Source organism: Kwoniella mangroviensis, chromosome 2 (assembly GCF_000507465.2).
Source record: "Kwoniella mangroviensis CBS 8507 chromosome 2, whole genome shotgun sequence".
In the NCBI taxonomy this organism is placed as follows: Eukaryota; Fungi; Basidiomycota; class Tremellomycetes; order Tremellales; family Cryptococcaceae; genus Kwoniella; species Kwoniella mangrovensis.
In genome coordinates, this window is record NC_088828.1 from 1,257,847 (window position 1) to 1,274,686 (window position 16,840).

The 16,840-nt window shown below is 43.8% G+C and overlaps 7 protein-coding genes across 7 annotated transcripts; 1 reads left to right on the forward strand and 6 right to left on the reverse strand.

Moving 5' to 3' along the window:
* Positions 1-636: 636 nt before the first annotated feature.
* Positions 637-1,853, reverse strand: I203_107331 (uncharacterized protein; the record flags this gene model as incomplete). The annotated part of the gene is made up of 7 exons (XM_019145410.1): positions 637-784; positions 866-970; positions 1,032-1,107; positions 1,196-1,265; positions 1,351-1,409; positions 1,516-1,679; positions 1,762-1,853. 7 exons carry the CDS (start codon positions 1,851-1,853, stop codon positions 637-639), a joined length of 714 nt encoding a protein of 237 aa, XP_019005229.1.
* Positions 1,854-2,855: 1,002 nt separating this feature from the next.
* Positions 2,856-3,612, forward strand: I203_107332 (uncharacterized protein; the record flags this gene model as incomplete). Its single annotated transcript, XM_019145411.1, has 3 exons — positions 2,856-2,974; positions 3,042-3,206; positions 3,267-3,612. 3 exons carry the CDS (start codon positions 2,856-2,858, stop codon positions 3,610-3,612), a joined length of 630 nt encoding a protein of 209 aa, XP_019005230.1.
* A 224-nt stretch (positions 3,613-3,836) lies between these two features.
* Positions 3,837-4,258, reverse strand: I203_107333 (uncharacterized protein; the record flags this gene model as incomplete). Its single annotated transcript, XM_019145412.1, has 3 exons — positions 3,837-3,904; positions 3,967-4,102; positions 4,187-4,258. The coding sequence occupies 3 exons, from the start codon at positions 4,256-4,258 to the stop codon at positions 3,837-3,839; spliced, it is 276 nt and encodes a 91-aa protein (XP_019005231.1).
* Positions 4,259-4,360: 102 nt separating this feature from the next.
* On the reverse strand, positions 4,361-5,094 carry I203_107334 (uncharacterized protein; the record flags this gene model as incomplete). Its single annotated transcript, XM_065518169.1, has 5 exons — positions 4,361-4,419; positions 4,469-4,520; positions 4,577-4,718; positions 4,790-4,826; positions 5,070-5,094. The coding sequence occupies 5 exons, from the start codon at positions 5,092-5,094 to the stop codon at positions 4,361-4,363; spliced, it is 315 nt and encodes a 104-aa protein (XP_065372899.1).
* Positions 5,095-8,447: 3,353 nt separating this feature from the next.
* On the reverse strand, positions 8,448-10,836 carry I203_107335 (uncharacterized protein; the record flags this gene model as incomplete). The annotated part of the gene is made up of 7 exons (XM_019145414.1): positions 8,448-8,783; positions 8,856-9,013; positions 9,096-9,502; positions 9,566-9,953; positions 10,024-10,058; positions 10,124-10,384; positions 10,469-10,836. 7 exons carry the CDS (start codon positions 10,834-10,836, stop codon positions 8,448-8,450), a joined length of 1,953 nt encoding a protein of 650 aa, XP_019005233.1.
* A 1,346-nt stretch (positions 10,837-12,182) lies between these two features.
* On the reverse strand, positions 12,183-13,416 carry I203_107336 (NAD(P)H-hydrate epimerase; the record flags this gene model as incomplete). Its single annotated transcript, XM_019145415.1, has 6 exons — positions 12,183-12,279; positions 12,403-12,664; positions 12,757-12,958; positions 13,031-13,132; positions 13,233-13,280; positions 13,378-13,416. The coding sequence occupies 6 exons, from the start codon at positions 13,414-13,416 to the stop codon at positions 12,183-12,185; spliced, it is 750 nt and encodes a 249-aa protein (XP_019005234.1).
* A 322-nt stretch (positions 13,417-13,738) lies between these two features.
* I203_107337 (uncharacterized protein) lies at positions 13,739-15,984 on the reverse strand (the record flags this gene model as incomplete). Its single annotated transcript, XM_019145416.1, has 3 exons — positions 13,739-15,461; positions 15,521-15,666; positions 15,730-15,984. The coding sequence occupies 3 exons, from the start codon at positions 15,982-15,984 to the stop codon at positions 13,739-13,741; spliced, it is 2,124 nt and encodes a 707-aa protein (XP_019005235.1).
* Positions 15,985-16,840: the final 856 nt, after the last annotated feature.

Sequence of the window (16,840 nt, forward strand, 5' to 3'; positions counted from 1 at the left end):
TGTGGACATTTGGGGAAAAAAAGATCTAGTATCGAACGCCGAGGTATTGTCATAGTTGGCTTGAAGATCATGTGGCTCTTGCACCTTGTACAATATAGTTTAATTCGAATTGTAGATGTAGATGTAGATGTAGATGTAGATGTGATAGATCGATCAAGACAAGAAAATCATACATGACATCTTAATTACTTATATTTCTCATTAATCATCCGCTTACACTTCCGATTTTCAGTTTTCTTTTCTTTTCTTTTCTTTACTACATTACGGTATTCTTCCGTGTAACCAAAACCGAATTTTATGGGTTTATCGATTTAGATTGTTATCAGGGGGACTTTCTTCTTCTGGTTTATTAGGTACGAGTAGATATACATGATTCTTTCAGTTGTTTCACATGTATAATACAGTGTATGATATGTCATGATGAATTAAGGGCAAGTATACAGAATTCCAACTATGGTATCGTAATTGTAATCGAACCAACTGCGTTATATGATTAAGATCTTCAACAGGGTATCAATTTTATTACAGTACATCGCTGTACAATTCTACCAATGACACTTGATCTTTACATATCAACAATGTTATATATTGATTGTCAAATCTCTTTGATCCCATCGCTATTCGTGCTCCGTTCGTTTATGCCTGATCGACCCATTCCAATTGCCCTTTCCTATCTTTACTCCAAATTTGATCTGCACCTTTTGCAGGTGGCCTCTCGAGATTATCTTTTAACAAATAACCTTTCCTAGTCTCCCTTTTAGAAGAAGTATCTACACCCATCTCCCTGCATATGCAAAACACGGATAATCCAGTTAATATCTAAATTTCCACTGAACCCGGGTTTTTGTGTGGAATGATAACTCACCGGTCTCTCTCTTCCAATAGGGCTTTATCGACTTGTGAATCCTCGGTGTAAGCCATCATGATCTGTGGTGGACCAAGAGGTAAATCTGGATGTTGATCGAAAGCCCTATATCGTCGAGTGTTAGCAGGAATGATATAAAGGGAGGGGCGTCATGGATATTACAGACCAAGTATGAGTGGTCTTCCCATACGTTCGATGAAGCTCTAACATCGCTGGACGTTCTGCTACGTCTGTCATTGCGTCTATCCACAGACATCAGAGGGTTAGTCACGCTTTGAGCTTTGAGGTTGAGAGGTCGCATGTTCTATCTTATCATAAATGCTTACTCACTTGGAACAAGCGATTTGGTACCCAACATCAACATTCCAGAATCCACTTCATATTTATGCGAGTGCCAGTACTTCAAGACGAAAGCCTGTCTCAGTATATTTTCTATGAAATCATATGCGCTCGGTGCGGTGATGGTTAGGCAAGAGGAAACTTACCTTCTTCTCGTCCTCTGGAAGGGTGATAAACACATCTTCCGGTATGAGATATTCGATACCTGATGAATCGCCATCTAATCAGTACGAGCTCTCAAACCATATGATCTCGATATGTCCCGTCACCTATAGCTAAGAAGCTGTAGAACGAGATTTGGTTGCACTCACCAATTAACCTCGCAATCTTATCGTCACTATCGTATATCACACATTGATGTAAATCTTTTCTCAAGTGAGTGCAATAATGATGTGCTTTCACTGCTCTGGTCGGATCGTGCGAGTAGATATGTAGGCCGCATAAATGTTGATGGATCTGATTAATCGGGGTGAAGCTGCATGTAGATCGATACATTGAGATATCAGCTGGTGCGCGCCCAGACAGTATATATAGAGGAGGGAAAGGAATTAACCAACCTCATTTGAGCTTCTCCAGCAGCCGCATACGCTGCGGAATGATATTGATCGTGCTCCGTTTGGGCTAGCTTGTCGTCTTGTTCTCTGGGCATGGTGAGTTGAACTTCAGTGATGCGAGAGTTGAGTCAGTGGATGATACCTCTTCATGAGATGAAGAAGATGTTCAGTGATTGAACTGTTCGCAAATCTTTGTCTCTGACGTCAGTCAATTCTTCTCTATCCTGGTCGTCACTGCTTCCAGCGGAACCGCCATGAACCTCTTCGACCGCTCAAAATCTTGTCGATCTCGACGATCTTATAAGCTGAGCTTACAGATCTTGTCATATGATCCCAAATCTTGCGTGGAGAGGCAGGTCTGGTGCTCCGGTATCTTGAAAAGTGATCAATCCCACCATTTTCGATACTGCCAAATAATTTCGATCCAGTCGTTATGTCTCACAGTGATATTAGCAATCTGTAATGTTCCCGCTTCCATCTCGCCGTCTCTGCTTGCCTGATGTTGATCGTGTTGAATCGACGAAAGCGGCTGAGAGACATGAATGATCCAATACTTAAATTGACTCGTATCTGAGGAACGGTGATTCGAAACAATTTGGCCCGGAAGTCATCAGACGTATTCGCATCACGCCCTGGGGTCTCCTCAGTAACAGTGTTTTGCACCAAACACACGGATCGCATCTCGCTTCTTCCCATCTCATTGCGTTTCGTGCATTCCGTGTCTGACCGCTGTCTCCCTGAGTACGTTAACCGGATGCACAGGCATGTATGCACATGAACAGAGCACACGGCGTGATGGAGAATGAACATGGCGTAAGGTTTTGAGACGCGTCAATACCAGGGGAATTTCACCCGTCCGATGGTACCAGGGACAGATTTTCAGGTACGAAACAAACAATCGATATCCAGATCAGAGACAACAACACGTCCACTGTCATAACGTATCCAAGAGAACCATGGATAGGATAGGACCACATATATATACGTAGGGCTTCCCAGTGCAAAGAGGTTGAAGGGATGTACCGTACTCACATTACATATCTCATACACATACATCATTCGTTTACATATACTACTAATCTTATAATCAAGATAAAATGAAGATCGCTCTTGTCGCCCTCGTCGCTTCGGCTGCTGTTGTTACTGCCACCCCAAACCTCTTGGCTAGAGCGTACGGTGACTGCAGAGATACCGAGGGTTCTTGTCCCGGTGGAAGGTGAGACACTCAAGACCTCACGTTCCCTCAATACAACGTGCTGTGCTAATTTGCTTGAATTGGACAGCTGTGTATCCAGTGATTCTAGCAACGCCGACGCAGGTTACATCTGTTCCTTTCCCGACGCTTCTTCCACCTCTTCAGAGAGCTCAGCTGCTTCGTCCACTGGGTCTTCTTCGTCCGGTTCCTACGGCGATTGCAGAGATACCGAAGGTTCTTGTCCCGGCGGAAGGTAAGTAGTCACTGCATTATTTCACCACGATGAGCTGTGCTGATGAGTTTGCTTGGGTAGCTGTGTATCCAGTGACTCCAGCAACGCCGACGCTGGGTACATCTGTTCATTCGATTCTTCCTCTGCTTCTTCAACTTCCTCAGCGGCAGCTACCACTTCTGCCAAAGCCACCACCAGTACAGGTACCGCACCTACCACCTTGAGCGCCGCAGCTACCACTGCCAAGGCTTCGACCACCTCCAAGGCCGCATCTACCACCGCTTTGGCCTCGAACGCCACCACTTCCGCCAGCAACTCCACAACCGCGTCTACTTCTTCTAACTCCAGCAGTGGTGCAGGTCTCTCATCAACTGTAAATTACGCTGTTGCAGGTCTTTTCGCTGCTGGTCTTTACGTTGCTCTTTAAACGTAACATGAATTACACTATTTATTTACACACGGACACTATTATCATCTTTCAATTTGATGTTTTTCTTTCAGGGTTTATCACATACAGTATCTAATATGCATCCTGTTTCTGCTTGACAGGAAGGTATTTCCCTCCAGTGATGACTCATTCACCATTGAGACCGCTTTCCATCGCTGTGAGGGGAATTAATGACAGCTCTGTTAGGGTTCACCAGACTTGACTCACACTCGCCATAACCCTCCAGAAGTCTCTGCCCTACTTGCATCTTCTATAAAACGTACGATCTTCGCTGATCACCTCATCGGTTTGAATTAGCTATTACTCTTCATTCCATCCAATCAAACGACTCACGAGCTGTGTCCTCAACAGAATGGGGTGGAGGATATCCCATGAACTCGGACGCCTTTTGACCTAATCTAGTATTTATATGACCCGGGTCAAGTGTGAATGTGGTCAAGCTCTCATCTTCGAAGTGAATTCCTCTTGCCTACATGACCACAATCATTGATCATTTGGTCAATTTGAGATGGGTTGTTGGGATGAATGAGCTTATAAGGTAATTCAAAGCTACTTCACTCGTTCCAAAGGTGGTCATACCAACTTTATGCCAAGGTCTGGATAACGTAGCTAAAATAGATGACATAATGATAAACTTCTTCTGGTCTCCCTTGAGCAGGAGCTCTCGGGTAGCTTGATACAGTGATAACACCCCGTGAGTATTTATATTGAAATGCTCGATAAATTCCTATGGGGTGATGTCGAGGATAGGCTCAGACTGGATCCCGACAGCTGAATTCGCTATCCCTACCATGATCCACAAGTAAGTGTTTACTCGTGAAGCCAATGGTGATACTCACTACATCAATATGATCGATACCATACTTCTCTGTTAGATTGTTCACAGCCTATCTCAGAAATCAAGACTAGGCGTTCGAATTACGCGTAAGGAACATCGATTGACATTCTTCGCATCCTCCACTTCAGCGGCGTCGATTTTGATTACACATACACCTTCTAGGGTTGGGATGGTCGAAGGATCCCTGACGGCATTTACAACCTTCCATTCTCTTCTAGAGTACTCATGAGCCAGACCCAATCCCAAGCTTTATGATAGAAGACAACCATATCAGCCCGCTTGCAATGTAGTTCGGAAAGAGAATGAAAAATGTCTGACCCTCTGTCGGCTCCTGTGATCAGTACTATCGGTCGTACTGTTGTTGTATCCGAAATGGTGATGTGTTCCACCAAAAGCAGAGTCAGATGAAGATGAAGATGCAGTCATAGAAGCAATGAGATTAGCGATCGATTTCCATACAGATGATACTGTTGCGACCTCGGCCTTCGCGGTCCCTATCACAGCTCATCTACATAAGGGGTCTGATCCCGACCTCAGAACCCTAGACTACTCACACTAACCTGCTATTTTAGCGGTCGGATCTCAATTGCATACGCACTTCTTGGTCTGACAGTTGGACGCATATCTCAAGTTCGAGATGCAGTGAATGATATATCGAGCATGCATCAGCTGACTACAGTGTGATGGGATGTATACAGATCGCAAGCCTTGAAGAGTTGACCGATGACAATTTCAAGCACCAGAATTGGTATAAAGCAAGCTCATCAGAGATGTTCTCCCGCAGGTCTCACAATCCCACTCTTTCGAAGCGATATGTCTTTCCAGAAAGTAATCCCACAGAGGATTGTCAACCTCGATCTTTAACTCGGCGGACATATCTCGAACGGTGCCACATGTATGACAAGACATATGAGCGTTTGTCGTTTTCAGACAAAGGACAGGATTCGCTATAGAGGTTTTATATGTACTTGTCGTCAGGTTTGTGTGACTGGTGGAGAGTTGACAGAGTGGCCAATCATGATTGACAGCCCAGCTTGCTTTAGCTGTCGTCTTTCGTTCTGAGCGGGTCAGATAGAGTCACTCACGCAATCTTTGATGAACTCGCCTGCCTTCTCTTCTGTAAATCTCGGGAACGGAATCGGCTCGTAGGGATCAGCATTCTCAATAGACTCGCTCTCATATTGCACGCTTGTGATGTTCTTTCCTGGGGAATAAGTCATCTTCTGATTGTCTTTCTTCGAAAGATTACAGGAGGGAGCACCTTGCTTGCTGATCCGTATTGTTTTCTCGTACCGCACAGTATGCTCGTGCTTGATTGTTCCCCTCATTGAGTATTGTATACTAGGCTTCTTCTCCTTACCAGGTACCAGTGTGTCTTGCGACCACGAGGAACTGATTGTGAATCCATTGGTTTGGCTATGGCTTGAAGATGACATGCTTGAGAAAGGTTGTGGTAAAATGCTGGAAAGAGCAATGGTCAAAGGGGATTTCAGTCTTTTGGTAGAGTCCGGTTAAACCTGTTGTACAGTAGTTGAGAAGATTTCTTCGCCCAGTTGTGGGACAGTCAAAGCCTAGGCAGCGTTATTTGGTGTAGAGACAGGATACTCGAGATCTGAGAATGGTGTATATAATTGGAAACTCCTTTCGTCTTCTGACCTCCCCCACGAGTACATGCCCACGTTGGACACTGTACAATGGAAGGACAATGTCATAGCCCTGCTGTGGGAAGGAACCGTTGTCAAGAGGGTCGTAAGCGATGTTTCCTGGTTGGTTGTCTCACGATTAAAGGTGCCACAATGGTCTTCAGTGCTATGCAAAATGTCGAAAATGTGAACATGGCGATTAACAAGCAAGATACACATGAAGACGCAAGACATGTTAAAAGCATTCGGAATGTGCATTACGTCCTCTTTAGGCAAAGCTCATGTAATCGACTGTATAACATTTCGGATTTTCCGGTCCGTACAGGTAGAGGTAGATCATTCTGAGGTTGTCTCAGACGATATCACTTGTACGTGTGGAGATGATCAGTCGCTGTATCGCAAATTGTTTGCACATTGGGGGGATTCCAGGAGTCTGAGGACCTTCGTTTGTAGTAAATCATCGTCAGACCCCCTTCATGCAGCGACAATATGAAGTATGTATATGAGCCAAAAAAATGGGATGGGACATGTCGCGCAGAGGGAGAGTATTCGACAAATATAAAAACGGAATGAAGGAGATTGTACGATTTCTTCAACCATATATCGACCACAGAGCATAAATGTTTAGGTTAGAATAGGGGGTAAGAGAAACTCTCAGAAAGAAGTAAAAAAACCAGAACCAAGTGGCGGTAATCAAGGATCAGAATTTCATGCCTTTAAAACTGCTTGTTGAGCGGCCTCTCCGACAGCGTTCCTAACTTCGGTATCACCAGCCGTTCCGGTGGTCTCGTCTTCGTTACTGGAATGGCGTCTCTTCTCTGTGTAGGTTTGAGACCCCGTGTCACCTACACCTGAAGATGATGGTGGAGCATGACAATTAGTCAAAATCGTCCAATGACTTTCTTCGCCACACTTGCGACAATCTCGGGGCGGTAACGACATCACGGCGTCGATATAGGTCAGATCTTGGGATAAGCCTGACGCAGTGATTCATGAAGGAGCACGTTGTAAGTCACCGCACCCATCACACATCATGAGAGCATTGTCACTTTTGAAATCTACTTGAGGTCGACAAGTCACGTTGGGAATTGAAGGCACACCATTACGACATGACGTCTAATCATCCAAGGCAACGAGCTCTCAGTACTTTATCAACGAACATGGCGAGTCGTCCGGAAAGCTTCACTCACGCATGATAAGTCAGTATCTACAGTAATCTCATCTTTTGGAAACAACCAGTATAAGTTATGGAAAACGATCTTTTGGTTCAAGATTGGAGAAATCATATTGCACGGAATTAGTCAATATCCCTTCGGACAGAAAGGATACCCCTGATCCTGTCAGTGGATGAATATCTAATTCTCGCACCGATGCATGTTCATGTTGAATTGTACCGCGGAAAGTCGGATTCACGCTTGGGGGACCTATGAGACGTGGGAGGGGTTCGGTACCTGTGAACTGTTGTGTGGCGGACATTGTTTTGAGTTGGGGACTGTGATCAGTAAAATTGAATGAAGGCTGATGTTGTTCGGAAAAGCATTATGAAATGAAGAGGGATTGAGATGATACTGTATGATAATTGATGGGGACTGTATACGATACGCAGCTATGTATACATATACTTGCTCTTGCCAGGAATGCGATAGGATCCATCGCATACACGATGTAATCCTTTTTGACTCATCGTCATTGTCTCCATCTTTCATGAAAGAGCTGGTTCAACCTTTTTTGACAATTTCCTCCCAGAGATTCTTTCAGGAATCAAAGGAACTCCTCAGACCTATCATCTCAGCAGACATGTATCATTCACCTGCATCGAAAGGAACAGTACCTCTCAAGATTCTTTCTCTTTTGATGCTCTCTAGTAAGGCTTGCGGCACTGCCTGTCGTTCGATATGGTAGCACAGTACAGTACGAGTAAACGCAACGGGGCATTCTCTGCAAGCACTTTGCGTCATTCGCCCTGGAGGATATGAAATTACTGCATATCAAGAATGGAGCTACTGAGATTAGAAGATCTCTCATGTCGACAAAGCTATCGACAGAGCAACATCATCACAAAATATAGTTGCCCATTCCACTACGAAAACCTCTGATGACTGCTGCTGCTAGTCTCATCTGTAGTATTGCACTGGCTCGTTCACATATTTCCCCGTCAATCGCCCAGACCAATATCATACAGAAGATTGTCTGGGAATATATGGACTTGATCAGAGTAATTATATCCATGGACATATATCCTAACCATTAAAAAAGATTAAATCGTTCATAATCTATCTAAATGCAAAAGCAAGAAACACATTCAAAATCCTTCGACAAACCCCCAAACAACCTTATACGGCACTTCTACCTTCCTTCTCCGCCAATACCGCAGCTCCATCAACCTCCCTTTCTCCATTTTGTACACCCTCAGGAACTGAACTTTCCACTGCTGCCGAAGCATCACCGGCATGAGCCGTTCCAACTGCAATCTCCTCTTCCTTCTTAGCTTCCAATGCTTCTTTCTCCTTCGCACTCTGCTTAGCAGCTTCCTCCTCCTCTTTTGTAGCGATCTTATCGTTCTTGAGTATCAGTGCTCCAGCAAGAGCGATGACGGCTAGTGGTAAACCGATGATGTATACTTGAGAAAGGGTCTTGGTATATGCTTGTAGTACTGCTGGTCGCATTTCCTATTTCGAAAAGCAAAAGGAAAGTCAGCTCCATGATTCCATTTTCCAATGAGCGTCTTGTGGTCCACGTACATCAGGTACATAAGTCCATACAGCTGTAGCATCATTGACAACTGCCATAACGATCTCTTCTGTGATACCGGGGACGGATGATTTGAGATGTCTTTGAATCATATTCTCAAATACACTTCCACCCATTGATAGAGCTACGATACGACCGGCGAAACCGACTACAATATTACAAGGTACAAGTCAGTAAACAAGTTAAACAAGTATTTGAGTTCTGAAGATGGAGGGGACGGCGAAACTGACCGAATACTGTTAAACCAGTACCTAAGGAGATCAACCATGGTTCTCTTCTCAATTCATGTTGAACCGAAATCATGACGTTCTGTAGACAACAACCGATACCGACACCTAGAATTACCTGGTATCCATATAAGTTGGCCATGGGAGTAGTAGGTTTGATAGTGTAGAATAAACCAGATGCGATACAAAGTAAGATCGGACCGCAGATGATGACAGGCTTGAAGCGACCGATCTTAGGAATGATCCTCGATGAGATGATTAAAGCGGCAACTTGTAGTAAGATAAGAGGTAAGAGTTTTACACCTGCCGATGTAGCTGAGGTGTGATATACCGCTTGATAAGTGATGGAAAGGTAGTATACGAGAATCATGAATACACCGAATACGCAGAAACAAACGATCGATGCGCCGCTGAGTGAATTGAACCACACGTGTCAGCTTACTCTCTATGTATAATTGGAGCATTACACTCACATGACATTTCTTCTTTTGAGTAATCTCAATTTGAACATCTGACGATCAGTACCAATGAACCATTCGTACAGTACGAAGACCGGTACCAATACGGCGGAAAGGACGATACAGGCGATAACGGATCCATCGGACCATTTCTTGGTCACTCCTCCCCATTGGGTGAAGAGAATGAAACAGATCGCCCATCCCATAGCAATGATCATGCCTCCCCAGTCGCACTTGACGACTTTCCAAAACATGTCCTTGCTGTATCCCTCATAAGTCTTTTCTCTGCCGAGAGGAGGTCGGGTAGGTTGGAATACGGCGATGGAAGCCATGGCGAGACCACCGAACGGAAGGTTGATGTAGAAACACCATCTCCATGAGACATGATCGGCGAATGCTCCACCTGTGTAGATACAGAACGTCAGCAAAAGTTGCAACGATAACTTCATAGCAAAGGGAAGATTTGTACTCACCTAATAAGGGGCCGATAACACTTGCAATAGCGAAACTATACAACCATTTATGTATTAGTGCTGTTAGACTGACTGACGGTGGGAGATGAGTAAGACTTACCATACACCGAACAAAGCAAAATACTGAGCACGATTATGTAGAGAAGTCATCTCAGCGATGATGATCATACCACCACTGAATAGACCGGCTGCACCTAAACCAGCCAACGCTCTTCCTAAGATCAAGACATCCATTGAAGGGGCGACACCACAGACGAGAGAACCAATTTCGAAGATGAAGACGGCGAACATGATGACGTGTTTGGAAGGGAAGATGTTCATCCATTGTGAATAAAGTAGATTGAAACCGAGGAGGGTGAGGCTGAACCAAAACACAAATAGAAAATTATCAGTAAAGGGGTTCATGATGAGCAGGAACAGGATGCAGGATAGATTGAGAACCTACAAGAAACCGGAAGCGAGCCAAGATAATTTTGTCAACGAGTTAAACTCTGCTGTGATCTTGGGCATAGCCGTAGCTACGATCAATTGATCCAGGGCGAACAGGAAGATGCAAACCATCAAAGAGATGAATATTGCCCAGAATCGCCATTTGGGTAATTCCATCGGGGCATGTACACCTGAATGACCTTCAGGTGGTGCATGTGATTTTTTCTCTTTCTTTGGTTTCTTACCATCACTGTTGTTACTGCTCGTTGTATCGGTTTGAGGAAGTCCATTGTTGTGAGCAGGTAGGGCTAAGGGAGCTTTGGTGGATTCGACGGATGTCCGTCCGCCCACACCCGAGTGAACGGTCGTGGTTGGTGAAGGCATGTTGGAGGATATGTTTAACGTTGCCATGGAATAGAAGGGTGATGGTGAGGAGTCAAGGCGCAGTGATGATGATGGTGATGGTGATGAGATGGTTTGTTTGTGGATGGTCGATCAATCCAAACCGACTCAAAGTAGATGTTTTAGGTCCGGTGAGGTATCGTTGAATGAATGAATACAAGAATATACAAGTTACAACTCTGCTGTTGGTGTTGTGAATATATATATATATATATATGTACAGATAGATGTATGACACAAGATCATTTCAACGCTTCAGTGTGCACCTCGGCTCAACGATGAGAGATGGCCAGTATGTATGATGTTTTATGAATGTTGATACAGTAAAATAAGTAGCTTACCGCCGAAGCTCGGCTTCCGACCATTCCAATGGTTTTTGTAATTTGTGCTGTTAATGGGTATTTTCACCTTTGTTTACTTACGCTTAAAAAAAGTGAATCTCGAATTGATCTACTCCTACTCCTGTATTCACAAGGCACCAAACCTGGGGATCCCTTAGTTTAAAGTGACTTGTCAGGTAAAAATAGAATTGGTTTTAGGATGGGATTACGAGATAAAGTCTATTCACCTCGGGGACCGGAGTGATTGACTGCAGAACAGTACAACCACTATGAAGATCTTGTCGTTTTTGGACCGTGAATGCGTGTGTGTGAATCTCACGACCGGCAGAGCACGTGAACTGAGTCGTACGTGTATCGTCGAACATGAAATTCTGCAGTACATATACAACATTTGAATCGCACAAGAAACGGGACGAGCTTCGGGCCGTCAATTTCACCAGGCAGTCTGTTGGTGGCTCGGATCTTGGTCACGGTCACTTAACTCTGGGCGATGCTTCGCGTATTAGCCAATAATCCAGCTCGGCGCATGGTAGCGGATTATGATAAGAGATCAGTCAAGATAACACCCGAAGTGATTAGCAAGCAATCCAGTTAGAAATCAGTGCCGGAGTCCGAAGTGACATGCAGGAGGAAGGTTTCAGACTAGGATTCAGAGTTTCGCGCGGTAAGTTACCTTTTCTTTCTCCCTTTGTCTTACTGATGTATGATATATGTCAGGTCTGACTCTGGTGAAGGACGATATGATAGATAGTTCAGATTCCAATAGTCTAGAGACTGCTAATGAAATGAACTCGTCGATTCAAAACAGACGCAAGAAAATATCTGCCATAGTCTCAGTCTGATACTCAATTCATCGGTTCGGCATAGCATATCAGGCAGGTTTCAGAATTGGTTTCATCGTTGTACAACAATATCGATTATGTTTCTTCTCACATACAATGCATTCATCATGTCTTCATTTCTTTGACTACACTGTATCATGTTGATCTACTGTTTTGAAGGTTGCCTGGCACCGGGAAGTTCTACAACCTGATCCACACCTGGATATTCAGGGATATTCAATTCGAATTTCTTTGCTAGGTCACTACCAGAACATATCGAAGCAGATCATATGGAATCAGCGTCAGAATGTACAATTCGTATCCTCCCTTCATGGAGAAATGGTATACAAGATGACGGTAGATAATTGGGGTAAGTTGAGACTCACTCAGGAACAAATCTACCACCTAACCAATGTCTCCCCTTAAAATTCCTCACACCCTCTTTAGGAGCTGTCAGACTGACCAATACCTCCGGCTCGAAAGTCTTGATTGTCTGAGTATTGTCTTTCTCGGTATACAGTGGCTGGGGGCCATCTGTCACCGACCAACCGGATGGTATGTCCACTGAAACGATTGGGATAGTGGTGGATGTGATGGCGTTGAGAACTTGGTCGAATGGTTCTCTCAATGGAGGTGAGAATGAGAAGCCTAAGTAAATTATCGAAAGGCAGTCAGATCATGATATCATGCTATGAATATATCTCACCAGAGCAAAGGGTCGATGATGACTCTCGACTCACCAAAGATGGCATCCAATATTACATCACTTTCCTTCAAACCATTCTTAAATTCCTCTACGTCCTTCAATACAGGTATATTCAGATTCTCACATTGCTTCAATAACCTCTTGTATGTATCTTTCGAACCGGGTTTGGGAAGGTAGATGGTTGGTCTGTATTTGAAATGATGCAGATGACGAGCAGCTACTAAGCCATCTCCTCCCTACAGTTCAGTACAGTCAGCAAACCAGCACCAATGAGTACAAGTGCGACATGATACGAATGCTCTACTCACCTGATTACCTGGTCCACAAGCTACCATCACCCTCTTATGTGATTCCACCGAAAAGCTCTTGGATAAAGCTTGAGCGCATGAAAGACCGGCTAGCTCCATCAACTGTGTAAATTGGGATGTACAATGATCAAGTTAAGATGTTATTCTGTCACATGTGGTCATGAGAAGAACGAAGGGTCGACTTTAAAAGTCTTCAGCTCACCTGATCGAGTGAAAATGCTCCTGAGGCGGACATCAACTCTTCGTCGATCTGTCATGGGTCGATGAACAAGTAGGTCAGCTACAGCATGCTGTATATGAGAACGATTTGTGTGTCACGCCACTGGTATGAATGGACTCGGACATACCTGCTGAGCAAGCTTTTGACTGATATATCTGATTGACATTTTGGGTATCTCCAGTGCGAGTTTGCTATGGGAAAGGTTGACAGATCTGCTTGGATGTTCCAAGAATTTGATATGTGATTGAACATGCGTATGGATGAGTAAAACTCAACAAATAGTAATCTTGGTGAGTTGGTGTGACATCATTTCCTTGCTCATGCACTGTGGCGGACCACTCAAGTGGAGGTCATCCATCTGTTCACCTGTATAAATAACTGATCGATGAGGTGTGGGTATGCATGTTTTGGTGCTGGGTATATACTGTACATCAGAGGTGTGTATTTTATATACAATGCTGCCATATCCCCTGTCCTGTCCATCACATTCATTCTTTTCGTACATCAGCCTGAAATGCTTCCTCCCTGAAGATCTCTTGTTCTTTCGGTCCATGTATGTCCTGCCCAAGTTTCATCATGTCTTGCGATTCTACATCCTGTTCCATCTCCAACCCAGCGGTTGAATCTTCAACACGCATCATCTCACTCAAAGCATCTTCCAAACCTTTCATATCCCAATCTTTCAATTGCAGCTTTATCCCATTCACATTCTCATTCTTTCCAAATAACTCTCTCAACCTCATCTCCTCTTCCGTCCCACCCATGACCAGACTAACTACCCTCTGTCTTTCTCGTCCGATGGCCTTACTACCCAATCTACCCAATCTTCCTTTGACTAGATTATACCATCCATACCTATCCTTTACTCCACCAGATTTACGTTGTTTCTTACTTAATCCCTTGACGTCCAATCCATCGAGAAGGTATATCGTCTGGAGTTCTGGAAGGTGAAGTCCAGGTATGGAACTTCTAGTTCCTAATAGTAAAGGTAATTCACCATTTTCTTCCTCAGCTTCATCTCTATTTTGTCTTTGCAATTCGTCGAGTTGGGAAAGTGAGATATTGACTAAATCCGGAGTCAAGATTAAAGATGATATACCAAGATTGGCAAGTTCTTCCGATAAGATATTCAACGATATTCCCTCTGGAGGTAATATCAATGAATACCCCTTTGAGGGAGAAGAAGTGGTGGCATGGATTAGGGATAGAGTTTCAATCATCTCTATTGGTATTTCCCTTTTTCGAATCACTTCATCTTCCCCATTATCATCTTCAACTTCCTTTGTCGGATCGTCTTGCAGAGTGGGTGCATGGAGGTCGAGAGAATTTATCGATCCGTCTTTAGGATCAATCACCAAAACATGATGTTCAGGTTCGATTTGTTCATGTCCATCAATATTTGCTTTTTTCACCCCACCTTCATCCTCTATTCCTGCTACGTTTTGGTTTTGGTTCTCCTTGATCTGAGTAGTGGACCTCTTTGTAATCCTCTCTTCAACCGCACCCAACAGTCTGTTTCTCACATCCTTCAACTTACCCGAAGCCCCTTGTGTGAAATCCAAATCAATCAATCCATCTTTGACATGTCTATTACTCTTCCTTATCCAACCTCTCATTTTGATAAACCTTTTCAAATCTTTATTCATACCTGATGATACCCATATCGCATTTATCTCATCTCTCCTTTCAGAATAATCCAGAATACCTCCTTCTTCCTTCTGCCTCCTGCTTGGTAAGGCCGGAAGGATATTCAACAAATCGTTTAAAGCAGATACGATCGGTGGAGGATGACGAAAGAGGGGATGAGAAATTAACATTTGAGAGGTAGAGTGTCGAGAAGGTATGGGACCGATGAGATGTTCGGGTTCGTCTATGAAAATGTAACGTAGGAATGGTATGGACTTGGGAGATAGATCGTAATATTGTAGATCTTTTGGTGTAGAGATGATTATAGGCTTATTAGGTAACTCTAATTTCGAGTGTGATTTTGTTGAAGTCTGTGCAAAGGAATGAGAAGGATGGTTGGAATTAAACCGTATAAGTGTGAATGATTTTTGGGTTTCGGTGGTTGATAAGTTCACAAGGTGTTGATGGACCTGTTGAGCTAGATGAGGTGTAGGTAAGAGAATCATCACTTTCAAACCGTTTTGTGTCGTATTCGAATCGGATCTCAGAGCGATGTTCATGGCTGATAATGCTAATGCCAAAGTTCTACCGTGTCTCATCAGTATATCTTATACAAGTATAAGTATGAATAGTGATTCACTCACTTGCCTCGACCCATATCATCTTTCAGATAAATTTCCTTGCCTGCTCCTACGGCTAGGAGGAATAACTTCTGAGCTGGTGTAGGTTGGATGATATGTGGGTAAGAAGAGATTAATCTTTCTGCCAGCGGTCGAGATATGCCTAATTCCTATAAAATTGACAAAATGATCAGCTGAATTATTTGTTAAGATGATCTATGACCTTCACTCACAGTCCACCTTGAGATAGCATACTCATTCTTCGTTTCCGTATGAATATATCTCTGAAGTGGTAGACTGAACTTCTGATTCCGCCCCGTCTTTGCTGTTTCATAAGGTGCAGCCACATTGCTTTGAGATAGGCGGTGACTGATCGAAGATCGTTTGACAGTCGATAGATACCTGGAGAACACCCTTGCACCGAATTTCGAGCTTGTTGGACGATCCAGAAGAGACTGACCTGCCTTGAGACAGACACGACAGAGCATTCTGGGGTGACTAAGCTGATCAGTCAGATTTGATCTGATCAACCGTTGATGATCAAGCTGAGATATCGTTGATGTTTAGCAGCAAATGCAGTTGGATTGGTGAACTTTCTGAAATTTCATGCACTCGTAGCTGATTTCGGTGATCGCCGATTTTTCAACCCCCTTCACCTTCCCTCTTCCTTTGATATGGAGTCACTAAGATCATGAAAATTGTGATCTGTTATGTTATACACTTGTGTATGTATGCTGTTGAGGTGGAGAAGAACGTCCCCCTTACATGTAGGGAGACACCTTGGACTGGTGTCGAAGAGATATTTGGAGAGACTTTAGGTCTTGACGTTACAGCAGCGTTACCGTACAGCCGAGTCGGCCTGATAATAAGGTTTGAAACTTGGGAACGCTTGATTGCTAAGATGAGTTTTGAGTGTGAAGCGATTCTCACTTCGTGTCAGCCAGCAATGCCTATGAGGTCTTGGAAGCGAAGAGATGCTGTCAGATGGATGCGTAGCATAGTAGTCCGTGACTCCCTGCATGCCATATGAGCTGATGTGAGACGAGACCATGTATATAAGTCAAGGTGAGATAGACAGTACCTTACCGAATGATCAAATACTCGAGCAAGCCGGATCAAATTCAGGGTTTCATCAGACTTTACCATACTTCGAAGTAAGATGTATCACCTCACACTTCACACTCATACTATCTGTTACATATTGGCACTATAGGTTTACAGTAATTCACAACGTACATCATATAGCTTGCTTCATCAATCACAACTCGCAACTCACGACTGGAAACTTACATCTCAAGACAAATTACAGTAGATCATTGAAGACTTTTGTCAAACAATCAATAA